Here is a 27,627-nt window from a genome sequence, read left to right on the forward strand (position 1 = left end):
CGTGGCGCTGTAGCTCTATTGGTTCCCGAGCTATGCGTTGGCTTCTTGGAAATTGTCGACATTCGACCTGGAAATCGGCGAAATTTTGCCGTCAATGACCTCTGGTGACCTGACTTTTGACCTGACCAAAAAAGTGACCGAAGTGATTTCGTCATTATTTTTGGCGCTCTTTCGAACGCCGCCTTCCGCGTATCGCTACGTGACCCAGGAGCCGAGTTAGAAGGGGACCCCCCCAGCAGGGCGTGGAAATCCAGGACCCCCAGCCGGGCGCGGGTTAAAAAACAGACATTTGATCAACCGTCGAATCCAGTAGTTCTAAGCATAGGTAGGTGAAGACCCTCCCTTGCATTGTCCAAGATTGGTGAAGGATCCTTCACCAATCTGAAACTTTGGTGAAAGGTATTCTTCACCAAAGAGATACGTTGCTACACCTATGCACATGCATCAGCTGGCAGCTACACCGAGACCTGCCATTTCAACGGAGACCTGCATGGCAGTCCTTAGCAAGTCTCTTTGGCCAGCCTCGTCAGCCTTTTGAACTCGCACCTATATCCAATCACCATTCAGGCGCATGCGCTCATCTCATAACTTCACCAAGCGGTGAAATTGTGCTTGGAAAACTCCTTATTACTACTCCTAAACCATGTCTAAACCATTCCTAAACCATCTCTCACATGTGGACGCCTTAACCCGCGAGTTGCTGGGGGGGGGGGGGCGTTAAACGCCCCCACTTTTTTCGCTGGGCCATAGCATAAAAATGGCGCGCCGAAGGCGCGCCAAATTTTGGGTACCTGTAGGGAATTGATTGAAGTTTATTGTGACAAAGTTAAAAAAAATCGGTCGGAAAATTTTTGAGATATCGAGGTTTTAGTGACGTCATGAATTTTGAGTTTTCGACCAAAAACGGCATATGTTCAAAAAATCATATAAAATCACAGAATAGACATACAGACATGCTGTAAACGCCATTAGACTGCCAATACCATGAACAATAAAATGGCTATCTTCGATTATTGATTATCGTTCCGCATTTTCCAAAATCTCGAACTGAATCTCGGCAATTTCTCGTGACTATTTCACGACCATGATACATGCATTTCTTAAATTCAACTTTTTGAGCCAAACACGTACACATATGATAAAATGAATGTCACCATCGTGTTCTACGCCCCAAATTACCCATAAAACATGTGTCACAGGTTGCGAATATCAGTTTTGATTTTCGGGGATATGTGCCTACCCCGGTTGACCTGACCTTGACCCTGACCTATGCTTGACTGACCCGTACATGGAGCTGACACTCTTGTAGGCCTTATATGATGGATTGTGCACCGTTTTGACAGAGTTTATGACGAGAGGCTCCCATTGCGAAGTCCTGAAGTCCATGCTACTGAAAGCCCGATTTAAGGTGTTTGACCTGACCTTGACCCGACCTGTGACCTCAAAATTCAACTTTAAAGTACTCATCTGAAGCGTCTCGTCGCGTTCTTTCGTTTGCCGCCTCGTGCGTTTCGCTGCGCCTATTGGTTCTCGAGTTATCGGCTGGGGGCGTTTAACGCCCCCCCCCCCCCCCAGCAAACGGTGGGTGGCGAAATACCCCAGCAACTGCCGGGTTAAGAAATCTAAGGAAAATGAAATAAAAGGTAATTTGATAAGGATCACATTGGCATGGAAAGATGACTTAGCAAAGTTTTAAATCAAGCGTCACTCGGCATCGTAGGAAGCGTCAGGGTGGCCGCTTTGCCCTAAAAGGGCAATGCATTGAGTGTATGTCTGACCGTCTATTATGCTCTCCGAAAGGAATACTCCCGAACTGAAGTATCGTACATAATGTGCCATGGCTCATGACTGTTCCTAGTGTTCATACAGTTTCGGCACCGTGGGCACGTGCACAGAAAAAATATCCGCTGAGTGGGGTTCTGTCGTCCTGATACAGTATCAAATCTACATATTTGCCTTGGAGTAGATATTTGCCCTCTTTTGGAGTTTTATCCATAGCTCCCCACGGGTTAACTCGATGACAGGTTTCCGTGTATGTAGGTATTACATACTATTTTCGATAACACCAGGTAAAGCGCCGATTCAAGTTTATCGATTATATTGGTTTCATTCATGCTCTCACACAATGAGTGAATGCGCGATTATAGCGCAAAAAGCAAGCAGTCAAGAACAAAGAGAACGACGAAAACTAAATTTATTTTTGCTTCCGAAGCTCGCCCTAACTCGCGCAACTTGCGCTGGTGATAATAAAAAACAGACAACAAATTGGTCGATAAAGTCGATGACATGACATGACCAAAACTGATACAAATTAGGTACAACAGCATTAATATAATCCGTGAATGTCCTTGCAAGTTGAATGATTTAACATGAGCGTAGTTAGTTTAGTAGCGAACTGAATTTTCGTCGATGCTGGTCGGGAAACCCCCTTCGCCTGTTGGGAGAACCATTGGCAGGCATCTGAAAACAGAAAACGGGCTTCAACTAAATTGGCAAATCAACGGGTTTCGTTCTTGATGCATGACGGCACTGAACTATTAAAAATGGCATAACCTTGCTTGGAATACAAGATCACAAGGAAACAAAACAATACACACACAGCCAAGCGTATAATCTAAGCAAATCTTCGCCATCACCCAACATTTCCAAGGCGTCACTGTCGTCCTTCCTGCCTTACACCCACCCAAATCCCTGCTCTAGGCACGTGCCGTAGCCCCCAGTATACCTGCAGAAGTCGTCGCTCCAGCCCAGTCCCGTGCTGCACTCTCCGCGCGAGGCGCACACGCAGCGGCACAGTCGGTTGTCCCAGCGCCGGTCTGCGCTGCAGCCGCGCCGGTACTCGGCTGTCTTCTTACACCGGCACAGACACAGGTCCGAGTGGAACTCCTGGGAGTAAGTGAGAGGGGAGAGAAGGGAGTGAGAGGGGTGAGTTTACACGAAAAGGGGGCATGTGAGCCAAGCAAAAGATGTGCCAGGTGGTGGGATAATCTTCCCTATGCCACGTGATCGACGATTGCTCAGCAGCGGCATAGTCAAATTGCCGAACTGTTACCAGTGGTGTCACCCCTATCATGATTCATCTATCTTTCCGTGCCTCCCTTACTCTGTCTCTTTGTGTCTCTTCTGCGAGACACACACTCTCTTCTCTTCTCCCATTCATCCGTCCATGTATCCCAGTATTTCCCTCTTCTCTGCTTCTCAACGTGTTCTCTGTCATCATGTCTGTATGCTGTTGCGTCTGTGTCTCTGTCTATGTTTCTATTTATTTGTCTCAGACTACGTCTCTGTGTCTCTATGTATCTGTCTCTGTCAGTGTCTATGTCTGAACGTCTCTGTGTCTCTCTGTGTCTTCATGTGTCCGTCTGCGCCTCTCTGTCCGTATGGACCGTATGTTTCCGTCTCTCTGTCTATGTTTTTGTGACTCTATGTCTTCGCATTTATACATATAATTATATGCCGTCTGTGTCTCTAATATTTTGTCTATCTGTGTCTCTGTATCTACGTGTCTGCCTCTGCTATGTATCCGTCTCTCTGTCTCTGCACATTACCTGTCTTTCCGTGCAGTCGGCGGCGGTCAGCGGACATCCACACGAGCATTTAACGTCCTCCTCCACTCTGACCGCTCCGCACTGCATACGGTGGTTGACCGCGTCAAAATGAAACAGCTGCGACGGGGCAGGGTGGAGTCAGATGGTTGTCAGATGAAGTTGATACACATTACACGGTACGAACGGACTGTATGATTTATAAGGAATCTTACCAGCTGAGTTGACCTTGCTCAAAATATGTCACAATCAGTTGTGTAGAAAACGGAAGCTACCTAATGCACTTTTTGCAACCTTCTCATAGTTCACTGCTGGTGATGTTGCTATTGTATGGTATTCATATAATTAAAAACAGCAACAAGGTAAAAATTAAGATACCCAATCACATTTATCCATAAAATTACAATATAACTAAACGACCTAAAATATATGAATCTCAATGCGGGAGGAAATACACAAACGACCAGCCTACACGGCCATATACTCCAGTCACGGGTAGCTATACTCACCGTGACTTCCTTCGTCCGGGTGCTGGTGGCCATACACGAGTGGCCCATGGTGGAGCACCAGCCGCTGCACCGCTCTACCACTGCCATCGAGGGCATTATCTGTGAGAATAACAAACAGACAACAAACATTACAGACATGGCGGCTCACAGTGACAAACATGAAACAATAATATATGGCACATGGGGATCCTTATATGTTTTATCTTTATGGCATGACGAATATGACAGTTGACAACATGATTCACAATTATCGCACGACTCATAAAACGTAATACCTAATCGTGATTCACAAACATGACAAATTAACAAACATGAAAACATTGCAAAATAAAAACACGATTTAACAATTACAACAGACATTACAAGCGTAACTAAACAAATACGTCTTCAAAATATTGAAACATAAGCAAAGATAGGTAATTAACATAAACAATAAACATGAAAACCATGATGACTAACGGATAAACAAACACAAATCACAAACATGCCATACGAGTAAACGATGCTCAATGGATAATCAAGCTGAAATGAGTGAGAGCGTTTACTCTCCGTATCACCATGGACCAGTACCTACCATGTTGGTTGTGTCAGCGTTGTGAAGGGACACCACGGTCTCACGTGGCCGGCAGGCACACCGCAGGAGGTGCTCCTGCCACGCGATATGATCCGCCCCATTACACGTGTCTGAAAGGTGAAAATAAAATGGTGAGAGAACTCGATATCTGGGGAGCGGAGAGAAATCTGAACACACGAGTCACAAGTGTGAAGAATCACACATGATTGGAAATATTCGAGCGAAAATGGCGGCACTATTTTGGGACGTTTGTTATTCTCGTCATCTTCGCTGGAATATGTATATCCAAACGAGTGACAAGCATTATGCAGCCATTGAGCCCAAAGGCAGACTCAGTTACAAGAAAAGTACAGTACCCCTACGGTATGTGTCAATCATAACTGCGTACTTAGCGCAACATATAAACATTCAGTCCCCTTACTGCTGGAACGAGGGGGATGCCCCAGGCCTTTGCTCTAGCTATATTTAACACTTTTTGTTACCAGACTTTATGCTTCCGAGACAGTTAAATAAATACCGGATGTGACTTGACATGTATCAATGACCGGATGTGAATTTTTTCCGTGGCGTATCAAAAGTTCCACTTCCACTCACCAGGCGTATCCAGCGTATGATTTGTCGTCGTTCCTCCCTCACAGCTGTCCCCTCCTCGTCTAGCCGCGGCTTCCATTGCCTCTCTGCGATCCTCCGGTGGCATCTCAGCCATGGTCCTCATGACGTTTACCATATCCTGAGCCATAGCCTCCCCACCCTGGGAGGTCACCAGGGCGGCGCTCACCACAAACACGGCACAAAGGGCGCGGAACGATACCACAGAGGTCACCGGTCGCGCCAAGGACCGAAACAAAGACATGGTGTAAGATATTGAAGAGTCGAGACTGAGATGTTACTCAAGTGAGACCCAGCAGAAGACTGGTAGGGATTGTTTGGGTGAGACTCCGCAGCAGATCTGAAGGATTACAGCCGCTTCCAGTCGAGCGCGGCTGGGGAAATTCAGGATGGCCGTGAGGCTTATCTGGCGTATGTTTATGGTATGATTGGTGATGCAAATTATTCGTTCGAGCGGCAAGCATGTCTGAAGTTGTATTTGGCATTTAGCGCATGGCTGATACTGTTCACATAAGAGAACTTGGCGCGACAATCATCTTCGTTGCTCGGAACGATTCTTGGCAGAAAAATAACGCAAAGACGGTGATAGAGTTAAAAATTCAGCGATGCTAATGCTCTTGTAAGATCATGCATCTATATTCCGGTTTCTATGTTTCAGCTTGCGTCTTTATAGGGCTCTTGATAACGTTTACATCGTATATTGATTACAGATGCGTGTTTCCCAAACAGACGTTAATTTTCCTGGGTTCCGTAATAAAGTGGGGTTTTACCAAAGAACAGACTCAAGGCTTTGTCGGGTTCCTCTGCACTTCCTCTCATCTGTATCATTATGGCTGTTTCAAAACACGCTGGTGCACTGTTGAGTTCAAAGACAATCCGGTAGTGTAAATAATCCTAAATGTTTATATGACAGATAACATGCGGTTATCTGTCGGTCTATAGTCTGATGGAAACTAAAAATTGCACAGACATTGCCGCTTCAAACCAATGCAATTGCGCTTCCCTCGAATACTATTACTTAGGTATGTCAGTATGTGTGCATTTAGTGCAATCGAGCGACTTTCAAGAACGTCAAAATGTAAGGGAGCTATATTACTACTTGAGGGGAGATGCCGAACTGAGAGCATGATATAAAAGCCAATGGACATCACCCTTATTGCGTAATTTCACACACTTGTAGCGTCGGTAGGTACCTACTGCGTGGCTTGTCTGTTTCTGCGTTCTACACGTTCAGCATATCGAACTAAAATTCATCAGATGATTATATAACATCATGTGGTTATATAATCAAATATATTTTCCTTTTAGGTACGTCATCAAGTACCTACCTGCGTGGTTCCAATGAAGCCATTGAATACAAAACTGCCAACCGCACTAAACACGCACCAACATTACCTTAACGCTTTACCTACCGGCACGTACACGGTTATGAATGCAGCAATATGCGTGCTGAAAAGAGTGATCAGCATTGCACTGAGTAGGTACCAAAACGACACACCTTCTTTTGAGAATATCAACAGATCGATATCGCATACGCATGTCGTGTTACGCAGGGCGATGATCATCCTTCATCAAGAATAGTTGATCCCTGGTGTATGAGCCACTGATGTCAATAGGACGCCTGCACTGCTGGGTGGGCATTAAAACGGTGTAATTAATGCATTCCTCGACCACCGCGGACGCCAAGACGGCAGCGCTTGCAATGCAGTACGTCAGTACTGCGGTCATTCATCACTGCGGGCGTTTCATATGATGGATTAGCTCTGGCGGTTGGCCTGATTAGGATCCGATTCATGTGCCGTTACGGGAGTATGGTACTTACGTTTTGGGTAAAAAGGGCACCCTTGGTTCTTAGACAAAATATGCGGTTCGAGAATGGTTTCATTTGATCGTGGTGAACATTGATATTTATATCCCCACTTTACAGACACTATCCACTTATAATAATAACGAGAGATGGAGGCAGGAAGTCATGCCCACAGTAACCGCTCCTTATCCAGAATTGGAGGATCAAAAGCATGCGATAGCATGCTTTTGCATCCGGAAATTCCCATTGGTGGGTCGCTGTCCGCTGAAAAAAAGTTCGGCTGAACCGGCTGAACCTGTTTGTCAGTGAGTATGTGAGTGAGTTTGTCCAAGCATTTTTGGACCTGGAGTCAAAATGGGTGGACCGATCGGGACGAAAGTGGGACCGTTTGATTCGTCTCCGGCGAGGTAAACTTTTGGTGCTGGCCTCGATTCGCTCGGTGCTTCGTGGCACATGCTATTCCGCTTCAAAGTTTCGGTGACACGAAATTTTTTTGTCAAGGCTACAGGTCAACCCGAGGTCACGGGCAAAGCCATACTGGCGGGACACATCGGTAACACCTTGAACCAGTTTCCAGGGGGGTCACCGTCTGCGAGGGGTGCAGGCTGCACGTGCTGGGGTCGGAAAACCGTTTTGACGTGAGGTCCTCTGGCTCAAAGAATTTTTAAGCTATCAACCTCAAAATCGGTTCAATGGTAGTCCCAGGCAAGGCCTCCGAAATAATGCACATTTGGTTGAGCTAAACTCTTTGGTGCATGAGCTATGCACGTGCAAGCCGATTGCACCCCTTCGTACGTTGCCACGCCGCAGGGTAAACGGCAGCTCTAACTGGCTCAAAACTTGCAGGTCATAAGAAGAATACATTTGATCACGACATTCCGGCGAGATAATATCCGAGGGGTGCAAGCTGCGCGTGCGGGGGGCGGATAACGGTTTTGACGAGGGATCCTCTGATCCCGGGAAACGTCGATCTAGCGACACAAAATTCGTTTTTTATTGAAGTCATTGGGCTATGGATCCTCCAATTCTGGCCCAAGGCAACGCACGAGCGCTGCCGGCATCTAGTGGTAGTTCTCTCGTCATTCAGTGCACGATTGCACTGGGTAAAAGCAGACATAATGCTAGGCAACCACACCCTCATATTTGCCAGCCATACGAGTTCTGTGCAGCGGCTCACTCCAAACAAGTGGCCAAAAGACACCAACTTCAATAGTGGGACCTGAACCATGTCTATGAAACCTTAACTGGCCACGCTTGCTAGGAATAGGAATGCCTGCAAGACAAGCATATTATCCTAATTATGCGTGTGCATTGTAGGCATGTGTCAATTAAGGAGGCATGCAGCTCGCTGACTTTAATGGAAAGCAAGCACATCCACAATGGAAAAGGAAATAATCCGTCGTTTATTCAAAGAACGTTGTATAAAGACATAGTTTATTGATTGATTAGAAAAGTTCCCAAAAGCAGTCGAAGTTCAAACATTGCTCGACTTACAAGCGATGATGTCAACTTTCGTGCGGCTATGCAATTATGCATCATCCAGATTCCAGGCCTATTCTGTTTTGACAAAGGTGCACGCAGAACGGTCCGGACCAGAGGTGAGGAGCCGGAGCTGGAGCCGGAGCCGCCGGAGCCGGCATATTTTACCCGGAGCCGGAGCCGGAGCCGTGAAAAAAAACGGGGCGACTGGCTCCTGTTTTTTTTTTTTTGAAAAGGAAAAAATGATTGACCTAGTTCGGCTTGACAGTACAAGGCAGTGACAATAGAGTAGATCTACAAAATAAGTCCCCGCCGTAAGCGGGTCACCAGTGGGCAGTTAGCGCCTGAGCGCTACTCAGGCGCCACCTGCCCGCATACGGAGAGGACTTATTTTGTAGACCTACGGTACATGTGGTAGTTTGACAGTACAAGGCAGTGACAGTACATGTGGTATTCAAAATAGCCTTGTTATGCAAATACAGAAGCAACGTGTACCAATCCCATCGCCCTTTTTGTTCCACCCGTATATTTAGTTGCATAGGGAATGTACTGAGTACTGGAGCCGGAGCCGGAGCCGGATCCGCCGGAGCCGGACCATTTTACTCGGAGCCGGAGCCGGAGCCGGAGCCGCCATGACATTTCACCCGGAGCCGGAGCCGGAGCTGGAGCCGTCTGAAATTTCCACGGCTCCGCATCCCTGGTCCGGACGATCCTGCATTTACCTGCATACTGCTTTGGGTGGTGATTGGAACGGCCCTGTCTATCCGACCTCTGTCACGTGATGGGACGGAGGTCAGTGCGTGTGTGACCGGTGACGATCACGTGGTCAGAGGCCACCCTGGCGTGACGCGTCGTCACAGACTCGGCTTGGAACCAGACCAGGACACACACATTGTTACTGTGTGTGAGTTGATATGAGTTCAACAACCCTATCGAGGTTCAAACGGTGCTTGTGCAAATAATATTCGTATTTGATGTCAGGAAGAATAAGACGGACAGAGCGATTGTTCTGTTGATACCAAGAAATGAGCCAGCCATTCCAAAACAAACGGTAATGGCGGCTGGCGCTATACAGACATCTAAAAACTGTTGTGCACAAACTGTTGTGTTGCGACCCATTATTATGGGTAAATATAGTGGGGCCTTCAGTCCAAGTAAAGACGGATATGCGGCCGTAAATAGGGATGGAAACGAGCTACAGTAATTGTGCACTTGGGTAATACTGTTTTGACAAAAATTGCCGACAATAGGGAAGACAAACATATAGGCACAGCGGCACCCAAGGATGCTGCACTCTGCAAATAATGACGTCGGACACCATGGCTTGGACCTTTCTGTATGTCTGAGACCAATTAGTAAGTACCTACTCTGTCTGCTCAGAAAATATCTACAAAACAGCCAGATCGTATATCCGTTTGAGTTGGTTTCGTATATCCGTTTGAGTTGGTTATCATAGTTCTTACAAACCACACCTTTTTATTAGCACTTCTTTGAGGTTAATAGTTACGTTAAAGGGACCCTCCCACCTTCAAAAAAGTTAATGAATTGGCATGAAAGTGATGTCGCTCGGTTCAGAAAGAGCAAAAATGAATATCTACCAAATTTCATCGAAAAATATTCACCGGTTTTCAAGATATTAGACTTTTACTTTTGTTTACTTTTTGGGATCTCCGCTGTTCCTAGCGACTTTATTTGAAAGTGCGGCATTTGTTGCGCGCAAAGCAGCATATACCACCGCGTGCTGCCAAACGTTTTAGTAAAAGATTTAAAAATCGTTAGATCTCCGCTGACGTCACAAATTCTAAGGGGGCATACCAATGCATTAGCCCCTTAGAATCCGAAAACTGTAAGTTTGAAATTCCATATCTCCAAATTAAAGCATTTTTCGATGTTGTGAATGCCCAAACCGGTATTTTCAGGCCATGGCCACCAATTTGGCTATCTCAACTCAAAACTAATGTTAAGGTGGGAGGGTCCCTTTAATTGTAATAATGTTAATTGTAATAAGTAATAATTGTAATTGTAATACGAGAATGTCATTAATATCCGTTGGTGGGATCAGTTAATTCGGCGCTTTTGTGACGTTCAATAATTCGTACATTTCTGTGCCTTGTATAGTTAACTTTTGAACTGAAGAAGGAACGTTTCCGAGATATATTCATTCATTTTAGGCTAATTTTGGATTGTTAAAAGATAGTGAGCATACGGTTATTCTTCTACGATTTTTAAACCACACCTTTTTACATATTATAAATATTGGAGCTCTCTTAGCTGAACAGAAACACAGCGTTAGTTTAATATGCGTTATAATGCACGAACAGCTTTAGCCTAGCTTTTTTTACATACAAAGCTCGTTAGTGCTGCGGCGTTGGAGGTTATGTTTGGGTGAAGCGAGAACGTGCTGTATGTAGGTCGACTTATCAATATTCTTGCCGGTGAACTGTTGAGTGCTGAAATGTACTTGCAGAATGCAGACTTGGCACTCTCAGTGGCTGATATAAGAAAGTGAACATCATTCATGGTCCGGGACGGACGTAATGAAAGCTTCGTAGACGATCTTCTATCTGTGGGATAGAAGATCGTGGGATAAAAGATTCTATTTGTGGCACGACTCTCGCGGGATTAAAGGGACTATCCCACCTTTAACATGGGGTTTGAGTTGAGATAGCCAAGTTTGCGGCGAGGTTCAGAAACCACTATCTATCTAGGTTGCAACCCCCGCGGCCTCTTGGTGTTGAAGAAATTCGTTCCCTTCATTTGAAAATGGGCCTTGTACAAGGCCCTATCTTCAACATGGAGCGACCGTTAGTGTGACGTCACCTCGTTTAGTCATTCTGATTTAAATGGGTTTGTTCGTTGAAAAATCGCTTAAAACTTGGTCTGAACTTTGTTGTGGTGCCTACAGAGTTAAAAGAATCAGTTTTATGACAGTAATGTGGCCTGGGGAAGGAGGTAATTTTGGGCTGTGACGTCACATATTTGAAAGTTTGTGTTTGGAATATGGGAAGCCTAAGATGTTTAATGAAAAATAAATGCCAGAACCGTGTTCCTGGTCATCCAATCTATAAAGTCGGGCACAATTTAACTGGTTTTAACAACATTTTAGAAGGTGGGATAGTCCCTTTAAGCGGTAGGTTTTGCACTTTTACATTTCCGGTTATATCTCAGAAACTAATCGATCTACGATGAAGCCATTTTACACGATTACGGACAGCTTGTGAACCAACAAGTCGATCGCATCTTCAACACCTAAAAGCTTAAGTCGACGAAGATATAGCCTGAAGTACAGTAAATTTTCTAGGTGCAAAAACTACCGCTAAAACCCGCGAGACCTGTAGATGATCATTTCTTTTTCATTTTGAAATCAGCCGCAACATATTTCATATAATTAACCCGCGCCGGGCCGGTGCTCTGAGATTCCGCGCCGGGCCGGGGGGGTGTCTGAACACCCCCCCCCTTCTAACTCGGCTCCTGGGCCACGTAGCGACACGCGGTATGCGGCAATCGAAAGAACGTCCAAAATAAGGACGAAAACACTTCGGTCATTTTTTGGGTCAGGTCAAAGGTCAGGTCACCAGATGTCACCAAAGGTCAAATGTCCACTATTTCAACATTTTGGAAACTGCCAACGGCTATCTCGGGAACCGATAGAGCTACAGCGCCGCGGAAAACCGCATTCGATAGCCCTTTTACAGACCTTTCTGAGTAATGTTCTCAGATTTGACCTCAGGTCAACGGTTTAGCCTCCAGGGGGCAAAAACTTCAAAAATAGCCGTTTTTACGAAAAACGTTTTTTCGGTAATAACTTTTGACTCAAAAGAGTCATGACATTACTTTTGCCACCATCGTGTTCCTCTCGTCGAGACGCGTCGAATGAACTATAATTTGACCTTGAAAGGTCAACTTGAAAATTTGACCTCAGGTCAAGGTCATGACCTGACCGGAAAAGGTCATGTTGCATATCAGTCGATCCGCAACGTCGAGCCGAACACATCTAAGGCGTTTTCAGCGCTCTAGCACGTCTCTATCAGAAGTTATTAGCGAAAAACTGTTAGATTCTGTTCGTGACCTGAGATGACCTCGGGGACATAACGAGGGGTCACAGTTGCCATTTTCCGGTTCAGTGTGTCCATTTTACCTACATCTCGATGTTTGAGAGTGTCTAGAATAACGTTCGTGCAAAACAGACGCTTTTCAATTTTCTCCCATTGACTTATAATGGAGAGGTCGCAAAGTTGACCTGACCTTAGGTCACCGATATCAAAATTCCGAGATATACATTTTATAGATATTGTTGCTCTAATCAATCGCTGAAAGTTTCAAGGCAATCAATCAATCGGTGTAGCTATGACGAGCATTCTTATTTTTTCTGAGGTGAGGTCACTTAGCGTGACCTGGTGACCTGACCTAAGGTGACCTGGGTCTGAAATTTTCACAACATGTGCGGAACAGATGCACAAACAGGTGTGCCAAAAACGGCGGCGCTCCGCGCCGCCGTTTTTGAGATATCTGCGAAAAACCGCAGGGGGGGTGTTCAAACACCCCCCCCCGGCCCGGCGCGGGTTTTAACCAAATTAACAAAAGAACATTTTCTTTTTTATTTTTTTCCTAAGAAAAACGAGCAAAAGGTTGAATTTACTCAGTGGTCAACATATAGACCCCTTTCCTTACAACTATCCAATTAGGGGAAGCAGGGGGAGCACCGCCACCTTAAGCATTTCTGCTCACCGAGCTGATACGAGTATGCGTAGTAAAAACGAAGCTCTTTTGCATTCATGTGAAAGTAGGAATGTTTTCCTACATGTTGGCATAGTTTCCAGCGCTCCAGTATAAAATTTCGCTACTTTACAGACGTCGAAAACAAGTCCTGCATTTTTCGTCCTCCAAAAAATGTGCGGGTAGCACCGCCACTGATGGCGATGTTATCCACAGATCGGCCTTACGGTGACAGCCACCCTTGGAAGCGTTACTGCTGTCTGAAATAGTAACTCAAACTCATATAAGACACACAAGAGTTGGTTGTTAGTTTGTCACAGATCAGACTGTTTGTTGCGGACAATATGCATACAAAGCATGACAAATTCACGCGTTTATTTCGAAACATCCAGTGAAGTCAAACGTGAGGTTAAAAAACAGACGACGTTTGCGGCCTAACTAAAGCTCTTCTCCGAGCTGAGTGACTCATCATTGCGGCTTTATCCATTTTGCCACCCCTTGGGGTAGCACCGCCGAGCATGGCGGTGTTACCCCACTCACAGTCATGGACCGACAACGCCCCGACAGCAAAACAAGCCGGGACGCGATTCTTCTGTAATTCCTTTCTCAACAAAGAGCACTTCATGCCCTCAAATTTAACGTAAAAATCAAGGCATTTTGACTTGAAATGACCACTTACTTGCTGCTCAAACATGCCAAATGATTACAACGATGGTTTGAAATTCACAAAATGGGCAATTGCGATCTCAAAATCAAATAAATCTTAGCGAAACCTACCTCACGCGGCGTCCCGTTTCCGTTCGGACACCGAAATGGCGGGTGTTTACATTTACAATTCAGAGTTTTGCCGATAGAGAGGATGGCGGTGTTTCCCACATGGCGGTGCTACCCCGCTTCCCCTACATATCTGAGTTAATCGCATCAAAAATCAAAATCATACAATTAGACTTATCAAAACATTCAACTCAAAACATATGCATTGAACATTTTCACGTCGAACGGCTTTTGACTTTTTGACATCTGTTTAATTAAGTCGAGCAATAAAAAAGTCTACTCCCGAACTTGCCAAACGTCCACATGTTCATGCAAAAATCCATCACCTTCCATTCGCCTTGCATCACTCACATCATGGCCAGTTTCACCATAATGTTTGCCCGTGATCATGCTTCCTGCACACACTATGACACTCATAATCCGTACACACAGGCTGCATGAATAGCCAGGTCATCAACTGTGGATGGTCGGGTCGGGTGTGTCCGACACCATGTTATTGACTGGGGGTCTATATAAGACGCGCAGGTCTGGGTGACGGGGGCAGATCGGTGGCTGCCGTGCCGGTGAAGCTGTACCGGATCCGACCGAGGTGAGGTGAGGTGAGGTGAGGTGAGGTGAGGTGAGGTCAGGTCAGGTCAGGTCAGGGCGCCAGCATGACGGTGTAAAAGTCTGATATTTGGTTAGGCGCGGTTTATGACGCAATGTAGTGTCTACAATTTCATGTTCCGCTCGCATTCAAAGTTGCAACTTTTCACTAACACCAACGTATTTTGAATGAATATTTACGGGATGAATTCAAATTAAGGTCTTAGTAGTTATTGCCTATTGGCTATGTTTTCTCCCTCCTCCCCTCAGTTCTAAATAAGTAGATTAACTCATGAATGTTCTTCCCAAATCCCGGCTTCACCAGCCTCACCTCTCTCTCTCTCTCTCTCTCTCTCCTCTCTCTCTCTCTCTCTCTCTCTCTCTCTCTCTCTCTCTCTCTCTCTCTCTCTCTCTCTCTCTCTCTCTCTCTCTCTCTCTCTCTCTCTCTCTCTCCCTCTCTCCTCAGATGGGTGCCGCCGGGCCCCGGTCGCCGTCCGGTGGTCTCCAATACTCCATGCAGGAGTTCTGTCGCACCTCCTCTGCCCACGGCTTGGGTCACCTGCCCAACAGCTCGGGCCGCGCGCGGTACACCTGGCTGCTGATCGTTCTGGTCCTGCTGGTGGCGCTGGTTTATAATGTCAGCGTCAGCATCTACAGGGAGGTGGTCGTGCAGCCCATCAGGACGGAAAACACCTGGGTGAGCGGTGGTGGGCAGTGTCTGGGTGACTGACTGCATGAGACATAAGCTCCTTCATTTATTATATAATTATGTAATAATTACATAATAAATAGTACGTGCACGAGAATGTGCGCATGTGTGCTAGGATTTAGGATTTACAATGCTCTCTCCCAACACGATTTTCTTTGGTTTCTGATTGTATTTGGCTTCTAAAAGTCAGCACATGAGAACGACACATGTCAGACGCTTGAATAGCTGTCATCTACCAAATATGTTTAACTCTACCTTCGTTTGCAACTTTCACATAAAACTTTTTTCAAACATGTTTCCATGCTAAAAAAAAACTGGCACGTAATTTCCCGGCACCATTTCCCGAGGCTTACACATGATGATCATACATTCAAAATGCAGCCGAGGATATGGCCGTGAACATGCTGACCTCCTGCCTCCCTCAGGTAACCACCAGTGAGCCGATGCCGCTGCCTCGGACCACCCTCTGCGATCTGTCGGTGTTCCGTCAGCCTCGTTTGGACGCCAGAAATGTCAGCAGAGAATTGGCCAGCTACCTGGCCTCGTCACTCGGCGGCGAAGCGTTCACGGCTCCGTGGTTTCTGGAGGATGCTGAGAGACAGGTGAGTGTGTTGATGATAGTGATGGCGATTCTACTGTTGATGTTTCCTGTGATGATGTTGCTACTGCCCTTGCGTTAATTCATGGGTAGGTACTTACCTGAATGCTGAAGTTGTCATTATCTAATTTTTATTTTAGGCTCCATAATTATAATGCTTACAAGAATGACCGAAGTAAAGCTTACCTTTTTAGTTAGCACATTTTAAACTACGTCTTTACATTTGTCTTATCTCGTTCTCGTCAATCAATGAGTCGAATTCACCGCTATCCATAATATCAAACTCGCTTTCAGAACACCTTCAAACTCCTGCGCTAAGAACCTAACCTTGCACCTACTCAACTCGTTCCCCTTTTTCAGTCCCGCTTGGAGGCTGAATACGAATCCATTTTAGAGCCGGGTGAAAACTACACCGATCTAATAGATTCACTCTCTCCGAGCTGTTCTGACGTCATCAAGTCATGTCAGCTGGCCACGATCGCCGTGCCTGGCGAGGAATGCTGCCAAAAATACTTCACCGCCGTCTACACCATTCGCGGAAAGTGCTTCCAGATGGCAGGTGCGGTTACCAGATAGCAGGGATTACCAGATACGGTTTGATGGCTGGATCAGGGCTGGTAAAGTGTTATGTCCTATTGACGTCGTCGGGGACACAGTACCAGTAAAAGTTCAAGTACCCGGGGTCAAAATTACCACATTTAGTAAACTTTTACAGTAATAAATAACTTTCAAATAAAGCAGAAACTAAACGCAAGTAAAAGATATCATTGAATCCACAACGTATATCCCATACATAAAAACATTAAAAGCCCCTATACCTAATACATACCTACAACATGGTCATGAACAATTAGTAGCCAAAACTCACTTCCGTTAACAGCAAAACTACCGTCGACAGTTGCTAACGAAAACTAGATCAAACTAGATGATCAAACACATACTAACAGACGCTTAGACACCGACCCCGCTGTCGGCTGTGCTATTTCAAGCGGGGTTGATTGACGACCAGTTGTAGCCAGCTATACGACTAGACAAACGACTAGATTCGGAACCGGGGTCGGACCGGTTGGACATGGTAAATTCATGCGGGTCGATAGTTTCTAGCCGTCGTCGTTGTGAGCTACCGATACAATGGCGACACCTATTGCATCTGTTCGACGATCGTAGCGCCCCCTACCCGTTCCGAGTTCTTCGTCTGTTACGCTACCCGCTGACCGAGTGATGCCGTGATATTTAATTAACAAACTGGAAATTTCGAAGCGCGAGTCTGATAAGCAATTTAGTACATATGACTGCTCGTAAAAAATAATATAGAAATGAAACCTAAGGAAACGGCATCGTAATTGCATGCAGCCTGCATACATGAATCGTAAAAAGGTCGGGGTCATTTTTCGCTCTCATTTTTTGGTCGGGGACGCAATTTGCTTTTTTACCAGCCCTGGGCTGGATGCAGGATGCTTTCGGGTCAATTTTGGACATACTGTGTTTGTTTACCAACTAGGTCCCACACGGTATCGTTAAACGATTTGCATAGGGTGCAAACGATGTGAAAGGCTGATACATATGAAAGGAATAGGTGAATAAAATTGTCTTCTTAATTTGTAATTTATGGTTCAAAATGATTTAGATATGATCATCAATGAAAGAGATGACAGATGGATATGATTTACTCCCTCCCATTTTGCTTCATATTTACTTCTCATATCACCCCCTCGCCCCTCTCTTCGTCCGTCAGATTTCACCCAGGAAGCCGACGGGAAGCAGCACGGTCTGCTCTTCACTCTCTCCCTTCCTCCTGCCGAGTTCCCCACCCTGGACCGCTCGCTAGTCGGCGGCTGTCTCAACACACGACTCGGTATGGAAATTCTACTGGACGACCCGCATCGGCTACCGCATGTGCGAGTCTATACACACTCGGTGGCAGTGTCGGCGCCCGGGGTTTTGGAGCTGAGGGTTACCCGGGAGACCTCTGACCGGCATGGTTTGCTGGTGAGTGCGGGGAGTGGGGAGTGGAGGAGTGAAGGAGTAAGGAATGGGGAAGTAGTGGGTTGAAGGTAGAGGTTGGTGGCCAATGGCGGTGGTTAGTAAAAACCAGGTGGCTGGTATAGTGGTTGGAGGGAGAGTCATTGCTGGTGAGCTGTGGGTTGTTTAGTGGCTGTTATATTGGGAGGTAGATTGTTCAGATAAGTGGAAGTCGAGATGCAGCTCAGGTGGTTGTGGCGTCTGTTATTTATTCAATGATGGGTAGCTGTCAGCGCCCAGCGGACAGCGAATTATAAATGCTGGACACCTACGAACTCAGGGAAAAATAAAGGTAAACCATGATAATGATAAGCCATACACTGAAAACTAAAATGATTCCGGGGGTGTGATATTAGGAGAATGGTCTAAAACGAAACCCCAATTATTCCCGTAATATACTTCAAGTAGCACCTTTTTGGCCTTAGATACTCCCAATATCCCAACATTATTACCCTAATATGCCTGTTGGATGGCTAAGTGGAATCAAAATGATTATCTGGTTATGCCTCCATTATTCTTACGAAATGCCTAGTGTATTCCCCCTGAATCTCCTCTATGCCCCTTTGATGCCCCCTAGCATAGTTCGGATGCTCCGTCTAAACCCGATCTATGCTCCTTTGATGCTATCTACACTGAAAAAAATTTTTACTCAGGCCAGGCATTACTCAGTAATAACTCATGAAGAAACTCAGTGAATACGATAGTGGTGCTCACTTATTGGCTGATCCAACTCACATCACCAGGGTGACTTCGTTATGCGTGAGTTCTGAGTGCTTAGTTTCGTGAATTCGAACTGAGTCGGAAATGAGTTTTGCTTGGGCAAATCTAGTTTCCTGCGCAATGCATGAGTTCTCGCGAATTCACGTGCAGTTGTGCGTGAGGTACCCCCGGCTTGAAGATGCGCGCATGCGCGGCAGGGTGAGTTTCCTGCGTGATGCGTGAGTTCGCGTGATGAGTATTATAGCCGTTGCGTTCGAAAACCGCGGCGCGCGCTTCAGTCCGTTGTGGCGCGGTGACTCGCGTAGTTCACGTTGAATTGTTGAGGCTATTGTGATATTGTGCAGGAGAGTGCAGGAGCGGGGAAGGCGTGCAGCGAAGGATGGGACGGGTAAGTTATCTGTGAAGAGCTCGGTGGTTGTCGATGAAGCTTTTATCAATCGCATGCGCCGCGGAGAACAGGGAGGTGAACTGATGGACCAGCAGACATTCCCCGCCGGCGTCAGGAGGTCGGTGCCAACCGTGAACGGCGGAGCAGATCGATCGAGAAACTGAGGGATACCTACCCGGCATAGTTCGAAAAAGAAGAGGTGAGTTATGTTATATTTAAATTTTAAAAAAACATGTTTGTGGGATAATGTTGTCCTTATCCTAAAAGAACGTTCATTTGACCCTTTTTACTTCTTTAAACAAGAACTCCGTCACGACCCGATGTTTTTTTTTTGGGGGGGGGGGCGAAGGTTGTTTGAAGTCGATTCTTTCCATGCAGCATCCATAGGCACAATGTTAAAAATGTAAAATATTGGGGGACACGTCCCCCGTACCCTTCCCTCCCCCCCCCCCCGGTAGTGGAGCCCATGATCTTAATTCCGCTCGCTGAACCGTTTAACCCTATTCCTGGCGGGGGGGGCCTCAGGAGCCCCCCCTGAGGTTTTTTGGTTATTTCTCCCAAACGCGTTGAGCTAGGAAGCTCAAATTTTCTGACTTTTCCTAAAAGGCTTCTACGCAACATGTCTGAAAATTTTGAGTTGATCTGACCTCAGGTCAGGTCACCAGAGGCGGTTTGGTGACCCTACCTCAGAAAAGTTTGCAATCACGCCAGAGCTAGAGTTTTTGACCGATCAATTTCTTCTCTTCAGGTTTTAGTTAGGGTACCAGTATGTGCAATTTGTATATCTCGGAATTTTGATATCGGTGACCTAAGGTCAGGTCAGTTTCGCGACCTCCCCATTATAAGTCAATGGGGGAAAAATCAACTCCCTGTTTTTACCACTAAAACGGGTCGGAATGGCCCCATATAACATACATGACTTCATATACGATCAACCTTCACTACCTTGAGGTCTGTTTTGCTGTTGGGCAGCTGTGAGGTCATGTGACGTCATCAAAGGTCACCAAAGGTTTTTGGCCAATAACTCCGTATAGGAACAAGATACAGACGCGTGGATGGTCTCATTGTGTTCAGCTCGTCAAGACGCATCGAATGATATACATGATGACCTCGAGGTCACGTGACCTGAGGTCAACCTTTGACCTTGACCTTTCGAGGTCAACATATATATCATTCGATGCGGATTGTCGAGAGGATCACGATGCTGCCCTTAGTTTGTTCCTATCTTGACTAATTCGAAAGTTATTCGAGAAAAACTCTCTCCATATCCAGCGCCGCCATTTTGACTTTTTCGACCCCTGTGACGTCATCTTTGACCTGACCTGAAAATGACCTTGGTAAAAATTGTAGATCTTGACCGTGCGTATCCGATGCCGTTTACCGCTTGTCGCTATCTTGCTTCGTTCTCGAGATCTCAGGGGGGGCCGAATCGGCCCCCCCCCGCCAGTTTCTTGTACCGGCGGAGCCCGCCAGGAATAGGGTTAAGATTCTTTTGTCTCGTTTGTGCTTATTATTTTTCCACTGTTATTATTTTTTCCGACTGTTTTTTTTTTTAATGCCTACACACATATTTTCGTACACTATTCGATTTCAGCGAGCATTTTCAACCTTCCTTACATATTAGATTATTAGATACCGCGGCGAGACGCGTTTGGACGTGACATAATTATTTCCATTACTGTTAAGTATAACACATTTTATGTGATTGTTTCAAGCTGATTTTAATATTGGACGCCCATGGAAGTGTTTTGCGAGACTAAAACCCGTCTGTTAAGGTGACCATCCCACCTTGACCAATGACCCGCGCTGTGCTGGGTGGCGTTTTACGCCCCCCACCCCGCCCCCTCAGGTTTTTCGCGAATATCTAAGAACGGCGGCGCGAAGCGCCACCATTTTCGGCACACCTGCTCATACATTTTTTCTGCATATGAAGAAATTTTAGACCCAGGTCGTTCAAGGTCAGGTCACGTCAAATGACTTAACATCAGAAAAATTTCAATGGTCGCTGACGATCGCACCGTTCGCAACGTGCCATGGAAACCGTTCGATATTTTTGTCATTTTCGCTCAGGGAATTCACCGCTCGATTTCACACCAGTTTGAGGTAAAATGTCAAAAAAATATCGAACGGATTTCATTTTATAGCGTTTTTGATACTGTCCCATCACCATGTCTCAAGTATCAACCTTACGGCATGTATAAAATATATTTGCTAGTGCAATAAAACACCTCATATGTGTTCAGCTTGACGGTTTGGATCGACTGATATGCAACATGACCTGGTCAGGTCAACCTGAGGTCAAATTTTAAATATGGCCTTTCAAGGTATAATTATAGTTTATTCGTCCCGACGAGAGGAACACTATGCTAACGGCAAAATAAATGTCGTGACTCTTGAGTGGAAAGTATTACAGAAAACATTTTGGTAAAAACGGCTTTTTTAGAGTTTTTGCTCTCTGGAGGCTTAATTGTTGACCTGAGGTCAAATCTGAGATCAAACGCCAGCAAAAAAAAAAACCGTCGAAAGGGCTTTTGATTGCATTTTTCCGCGGGCAGCTCTTTTGGTTCCGAGTTAAGCACCAGTTTTTCGAAAATATTGAAATAAGCAAAATTTGGCCTTTCCTGACCTCTGGTGACCTGGCACTTGACTTGACCTTAAAATTACCCAAGTATTTCCTTAAATATCTTTAATGCTTTTTCGAAAGCCGCTTACTGCGTGTCGCTACGTGGCCCAACCCCAACAGCCGAGTTAGAAGAGGGGACGTGAAGACGACCCCCTCCCCCCCCCCCCAGTACATCACGGTAAACTCAGAGCACCAGCACGGCGCGGTTTAACATTAATTTTGAGCTGAAGTAACTTGATAACTTTTGATATTTCAATCAACTTGCATGCCCTATAACTTCCGTTTCTCTTACTGGCAAAAGAAAATCTGACTTTTTTATTGTGTTTTCAGGGAACGGCCCATTGAGCCTCCTCTGCATCTTGGCGGAGAAGGCGTCAGTGGTGGCGTACACGGGTGACGAAAATTTGGATCACCCCTATCATAACAAGTCCGAAGAAAACGAACGGTGCCGCCTCATCGTGGAGCGAACGGAAGTCTTGTGGGGATCCATGGTTTGGAAGGGAGTCTTTTGCTGTGGGCGACGGCGCACTTTGTGCTCAGTCAACAAACGGCGCACAAAGTGCGAAACACGCTGTGGTTTGTGTGTATCCATGTGCTCCACACACCATTCAATGCTGAGCGCCAGCCACCTGTAGCCGCGAAGACTGAGGTCGAGAAGCTGGCAAAAGAGTGAAGCTGAGCTGACGTGGAGTCGATCCCCCCCCCCCCCCCGACGCAGTTTGGCGTGTGTCAGAATTGAAATACAGCGCAATGCGACCGTTTCTACAAACATGTATTTCTTGTAAGGGCTGGGGCGAATAGTGCAAGACTAGACGTTGGTCGGGCATGGTATAATACAGATATGTATGCTGGTTTTGGGCAATGATTCGTTATATATTGGCCAATCCCAATATATAGACTAGCTGCCTGGTAGTGGCTGTTGTATCAGCATCATGCATGCATATTGCATAATGCTGATGCGGCAGCTGTTATCATGGGCGGCGAGCCTATACATTGGCTTGAGCCAATATAAAACGAATCAGATCAGCCGTTTCAGGCGGCGCCTGAGTAACACCCGGGTATCGTATGAGTTATCGACGTGAGTACGTCCTGAGTACAGCCCTAGTTTTCACTGAATAACCGATGAGTTCCAACTGAGTTATGGCCGTACTACCACCTGAGTTATACATTAGTACCAGCTGAGTTACATGTGAGTTACTTCCTAGTTTTTCATGAGTAATGACTTACTAATAGGGGAGAGTGGGGCAAAGCGGCCACCTTAACGCATCTCACGATGCCAGCGCTTGATTTTTAAACTTGGAAAGATGCTTTCTATACCAATGTGATCCCTATTAAGTTGCCTTTTATTTCAACTGCGTTTTATTTCCAAAGGCGTTCACATATGGAAGATATTGACAAAACTTTAAACCTATGCATATTGGCCACTTTGCCCCATACCCTGGGGCAAAGCGGCCACCGGCGTCTTCTCAAGTCCCGATATGAGAAACAAAATAGTTGCCTCATGTACGACTAGGGTATTTGATGGTGACAAGGTTTAAGCGAGGATCGATGTTTGCTTTGTCAGCATCCCACCTGTAGGTAAACAAAGAGAGGATTTTCATGAAAAGACATTTAATTACATTATTTGGTAACTCATGCAACTGAAAAGTGGCCAAGATGAATGCATGACGACACATTTGAATATAAATAATGTTTTTATCCAGATGGAAACAACTTATGGCCAATTGGGGGGTGGCCACTTTGCCCCGGCCACTTTGCCCCGCGCATACCGTCCGAGACAAAAATATTCCACCTTAGCTATTAGTGGGGTAAAAAACATTAAAATTGGTAGAATACATGTACGATAACCATGCAATGCATGGACAAGAAGGCTTATAAAAATTCAAAACGGTTATGGAATAACATAACGTTTAAAAATTGTAAACATAGTTGGTAATCTGGCAAGAAATGCTTTTCCGTGTTTCACAGCACAATGGTGATGGGCCTGAAACCCCGGTCTGGCTCATTCGAACGACCGTGAAGAGAAGTATAATTGGAAACCATAAATTGGAACTGACGCCAGCTATGAAGGGCTAAAACGATGGGTGGCCGCTTTGCCCCGGGTGGCCGCTTTGCCCCACTCTCCCCTACCTGAGTTTGGCCTGAGTTGTCTGAGTAGGACATGAGTTACGCATGAGTACTTACTGAGTTTTATCTGAGTTTTACCATCGGACAAAATGGCAACTCACTTTGTTACTCACATGATACTCACTTGCAATGAGTTTTGCCCGAGTTTTACCTGCGTTCCGCCCTGAGTTTTACCTGAGTACGCGGATTTAGAGTGAGTTTTACCATTGGACAAAATGGCAACTCAGTCATTACTCAGAAAAGTGAGTAAAAATTTTTTTCAGTGTATATACCCCATTGATGCTCCTTTGATGCTTGCTATAAACCCCATTGATGCTCCTTTGATGCTCTCTATATACCCCATTGATGCTCCTTTGATGCTCTCTACATACCCCATTGATGCTCTCTATATACCCCATTGATGCTGATTTGATGCTCTCTATGCACCACATTGATGCTCCTTTGATGCTCTCTATATACCCCATTGATGCTTCGTTCCGCAGTGGCGGATCAAGGGATGGGCTCGCGGGGTCATGCTATTCCTCGTGAAATCCCCATGAGATACCTAGCGCACTGATTTCTTTACCCACACAAAGGTGGGCGTTCAAATAAATACATACATACATACAAGGTAAGAGACGCCATTTATGTAACCACCTTCGCCCTTCCTCTGAATTTCCTGGATCCGCCCATGCCATCGACGCTCAGCCACACCAACAGCAACGACGATACGCTTGTGTGTATAAGAAAAACGTACTGTATTGATTGGAAAGACAACTCCCTCTGCATTCATTTCAAAATCACAGCTTCCTAGTTGCCAAGAGACATTCAATTTGTACACTATCCATATTAAACATACGTCACGCACACGCCTCATACCATAACAAACAAATAACAAATGCCATATCACATGTTGAAATCCAGGCTGTAAAAAAACACATGACACACGAGAAGCGCCGCTGGCTCTTCTACGATGACCGTTGTTTTGCGACTCTTACGAAGGAGTCGCAAAACAACCGGTGCCCCTTCAAATGGCGTGGTGTTTCCCACCTTTGCTACGCAACGAAAGTTGAGCGTGTGGCTCCTACGAGTTCCCCCCTCCCTGACCTCAAGAAAGTCCGACAACGTAGCCCAGGGGCTGCCACAGGATGTCAACAGGCCCGCCCATGCCGCTTGTGACCCCTTTCCCTGTGGGGCGGGCCATCACGTCCGTCTCCATCATCTCCGTCCATCACTCCGTCTCCACTCCGCCCCTAGGCTTACCTCACTGCGCGGGCACACTATGCTGTCAGCACCGACAGATTTTTCAGCGCGTCCGCCGTCGCTGTTGACTGTGCCGGCAGCCCCATGATGTCGTGGACGATGAACCACATCGTGGAGCGCGATGCACGGGACACTTTGGTTGAAGACGTAGTAGGCGACCCCGAAGAGAAGGAGTGCCTCTTCAAGGCACTGGGCGCTGGCCACCACTGTTTCTTCGACCACGATGTCGAACTCGTCTCCCGCTCGTGTATCAGGGGACGTGTCATCGTCGCCGCTGGCGCCTCCATGACGACCGTTCCCTCTCCACCCAGAAGGCGCAGCAGTACCAGCGCCGCGTCCTCTGTGGATCAGGCAAGGAGGACGACGGACATACCACTTACTCATTTGAGAATATTTTTTATTCACACTGACGGGTCCAGGGATGCTCACACATACTCAAGAGTAGGTAAGAGGCAATCCCCCCCCCCCCCCAATGCATTTTGTATAAGATTGGTTGAACAGGTTCGCTTATACTCGATATGTAAGAAGTTAACATGTATCAGAACAACGATGTTCAACTGTTGGGTACCTACCTATTTAAACAAATATAATGCTGTATAGTAATGGTCTCATTTAGACATCAGAAGCACAAGTACACGCAACCTTAGAAGAACACTACATATGAAAAATCAAGGGCCTAAGTCAATCCAAGCATTTCATCGTCATATGAGTTCCTGCTAAGGATGGTACTCACCCTCAATAAGGCTCAATTCCAGCCTAAAAATGGCACCACTCGCAACCACACAGCACCCAACACCGCTCTTCACTGATCACCGGAAATGGCGGAGAAAAATGGCGGACCTTTGGCGCGTTCCTGATGCCTCCAACGAAGAATCATTGAGGAATACTATGGTTCTACTCGGGTGATATCAAGAGTATTTTGACAGAATCAGGCAAAGGAAGCATAACAAAAGAATATGAAAGCATCTCAAGGGAATATGAGCCTCCCTGTGATTCCAGCAAGATACCCTCTGGGCAATGAAAGGGTATATTGCAAGAATAGATAGAGAATCATAAAGGCATAACTATCAGCGACTGGGGTATCAACAGCATCTTATACGCACGGAATCATGCAGAATCATTTGGGGTATCAATGGCATAATATGGTTCTCACAGGGTGATATCAAGAGCTTATTAAGAGAATCAATAATTCATGGAGGTCGAGGGAATATCATGGGAATATGAAGCCAACTGCGATTCCATGAATATACCCCATATAGGTATAATGAAGAGATCAAAAGGGAATAATTGGGGTATAGACTTCAATGATCAGGGCATCAGGAGATTCATTTTGGTTTTCAGTGTACCGGCTCCATAGTCCATGTAGACTGTATCTCACGTCCTTCACTTTTTCTCAGAACTCGGTGTTTCCACCTCGACACCGGTGTGCCGCGTCCAACGGCACATCTCTTCCCGAATCGGTGGACAACTGCCCCGTCCTTCAACTAGCCGAGACCATCCGCCTCACATGCGGCTGCTATTGGCTGAGTCTGCCCGTTACCACCAACGACACCGGCACGCCCATCTGCTCCCCTCTGCAGGCGTTCAGCTGCGCGATCCCGCTGCAGATGAATCAGTCCAGAACCGGCTGCCACTCCGCCTGTCGGGAGGACGATTTTCAGACGGACGTCATCGTCAACAAGCTCAGCCCCATGGCCGAGGCGATCGGGATGAGGCGCGGCGTCCCCCCGGACGGCCTGTTGTTTCTGAAGGTGTATTTCAAGACGCTGCAGTACCGCCTAGTGCGACACTGGTGTCAGACTGGCTCCGAACTACTGGCTGAGCTCGGCGGACACATGGGAATATTCCTCGGCGTCAGCGTGGTCACTCTCTGTGAGGCGGTGGCGGCCATCGGGAGCTGTGTCGCAGGGGTCTGTCGAGCACGACGCGTCGATAGCGATGAAGACGTGCGGCAGCGGCAGGCCGACAGCGGTGAGCGCGGCGCCGAGCCGTGGGGGACGAAGACGCACGCGATGCCCGTTGCTTTCAGGGCGTATAGTCCGTCCGGTGAGCTGGTACCAATGGCCGCGGCTTACTACCCTCCTCCGCCGGAGAAAATCGTGCGGTCGTCTCTTCAGAATTAGATCATACATATTTTTCTGATAGGAAAATAATGCAGTCAAAGGTATGTTCAAAAGTAGATCAAATATTTGTTATCAAGTGTAATAAATACCTGCTGCTCAACGTCAAACATCTTGATTGAGTTGCTACTAACGCGTAACTTGGAATGTTTTATGGTTGATGACACCGTTTTTTTTGTCGCACCTACTGAAAGGCTCTTTTCTTTAATAAACAATGTGCAAAAAAATGTGCGGGTCTACCCTTGCAAGTATTGTTTGAAAGCGCTCATTTGCGACACTCGAATGGCTGTTCGTTCACTTTTAAATACATATGTTCATTTTTGTTGAGATGCATTATCCGTCGTTCCACCGTCCAGCTTATCCTAATATAACAGTTTTGCTCAAGCGTCGTAACACACACACACACATCATACATTTTTTTTTAAGACGGTCCAACGATAAAGTAATCATCCAGTTTACATATGCAACGCACGGCGCCCA

At 46.2% G+C, this 27,627-nt stretch overlaps 2 protein-coding genes across 2 annotated transcripts; one reads left to right on the top strand and one right to left on the bottom strand.

The window, feature by feature from the left end:
• Nucleotides 1–2,081: 2,081 nt before the first annotated feature.
• LOC122369989 (balbiani ring protein 3-like) lies at nt 2,082–5,627 on the bottom strand. Its single transcript, XM_043345201.1, has 6 exons — nt 5,223–5,627; nt 4,629–4,738; nt 4,055–4,153; nt 3,549–3,665; nt 2,726–2,886; nt 2,082–2,460 (listed from the first exon to the last, which is right to left on the bottom strand). Exons 1-6 carry the CDS (start codon nt 5,479–5,481, stop codon nt 2,385–2,387), a joined length of 822 nt encoding a protein of 273 aa, XP_043201136.1. The 5' UTR covers nt 5,482–5,627; the 3' UTR covers nt 2,082–2,384.
• A 9,421-nt stretch (nt 5,628–15,048) lies between these two features.
• On the top strand, nt 15,049–27,269 carry LOC122369990 (acid-sensing ion channel 4-like). Its single transcript, XM_043345202.1, has 5 exons — nt 15,049–15,295; nt 15,733–15,909; nt 16,266–16,464; nt 17,641–17,894; nt 26,425–27,269. Exons 1-5 carry the CDS (start codon nt 15,065–15,067, stop codon nt 27,148–27,150), a joined length of 1,587 nt encoding a protein of 528 aa, XP_043201137.1. The 5' UTR covers nt 15,049–15,064; the 3' UTR covers nt 27,151–27,269.
• Nucleotides 27,270–27,627: the final 358 nt, after the last annotated feature.

This window comes from Amphibalanus amphitrite, unplaced genomic scaffold, assembly GCF_019059575.1.
Source record: "Amphibalanus amphitrite isolate SeventyFive unplaced genomic scaffold, NRLGWU_Aamphi_draft 001088F_arrow, whole genome shotgun sequence".
NCBI lineage: Eukaryota > Metazoa > Arthropoda > Thecostraca > Balanomorpha > Balanidae > Amphibalanus > Amphibalanus amphitrite.

Excerpts from the sequence above, each read along its gene's own strand:
- LOC122369989 (XM_043345201.1), bottom strand. The coding sequence starts at position 5,481 with ATGTCTTTGTTTCGGTCCTTGGCGCGACCGGTGACCTCTGTGGTATCG. Across the intron at positions 4,154-4,628 it reads ACGCTGACACAACCAACATG|ATAATGCCCTCGATGGCAGT; the intron begins GTAGGTACTGGT and ends TTATTCTCACAG. Across the intron at positions 2,461-2,725 it reads TGGAGCGACGACTTCTGCAG|ATGCCTGCCAATGGTTCTCC; the intron begins GTATACTGGGGG and ends TTCTGTTTTCAG.
- LOC122369990 (XM_043345202.1), top strand. The coding sequence starts at position 15,065 with ATGGGTGCCGCCGGGCCCCGGTCGCCGTCCGGTGGTCTCCAATACTCC. Across the intron at positions 15,296-15,732 it reads TCAGGACGGAAAACACCTGG|GTAACCACCAGTGAGCCGAT; the intron begins GTGAGCGGTGGT and ends TGCCTCCCTCAG. Across the intron at positions 17,895-26,424 it reads CTGACCGGCATGGTTTGCTG|AACTCGGTGTTTCCACCTCG; the intron begins GTGAGTGCGGGG and ends ACTTTTTCTCAG.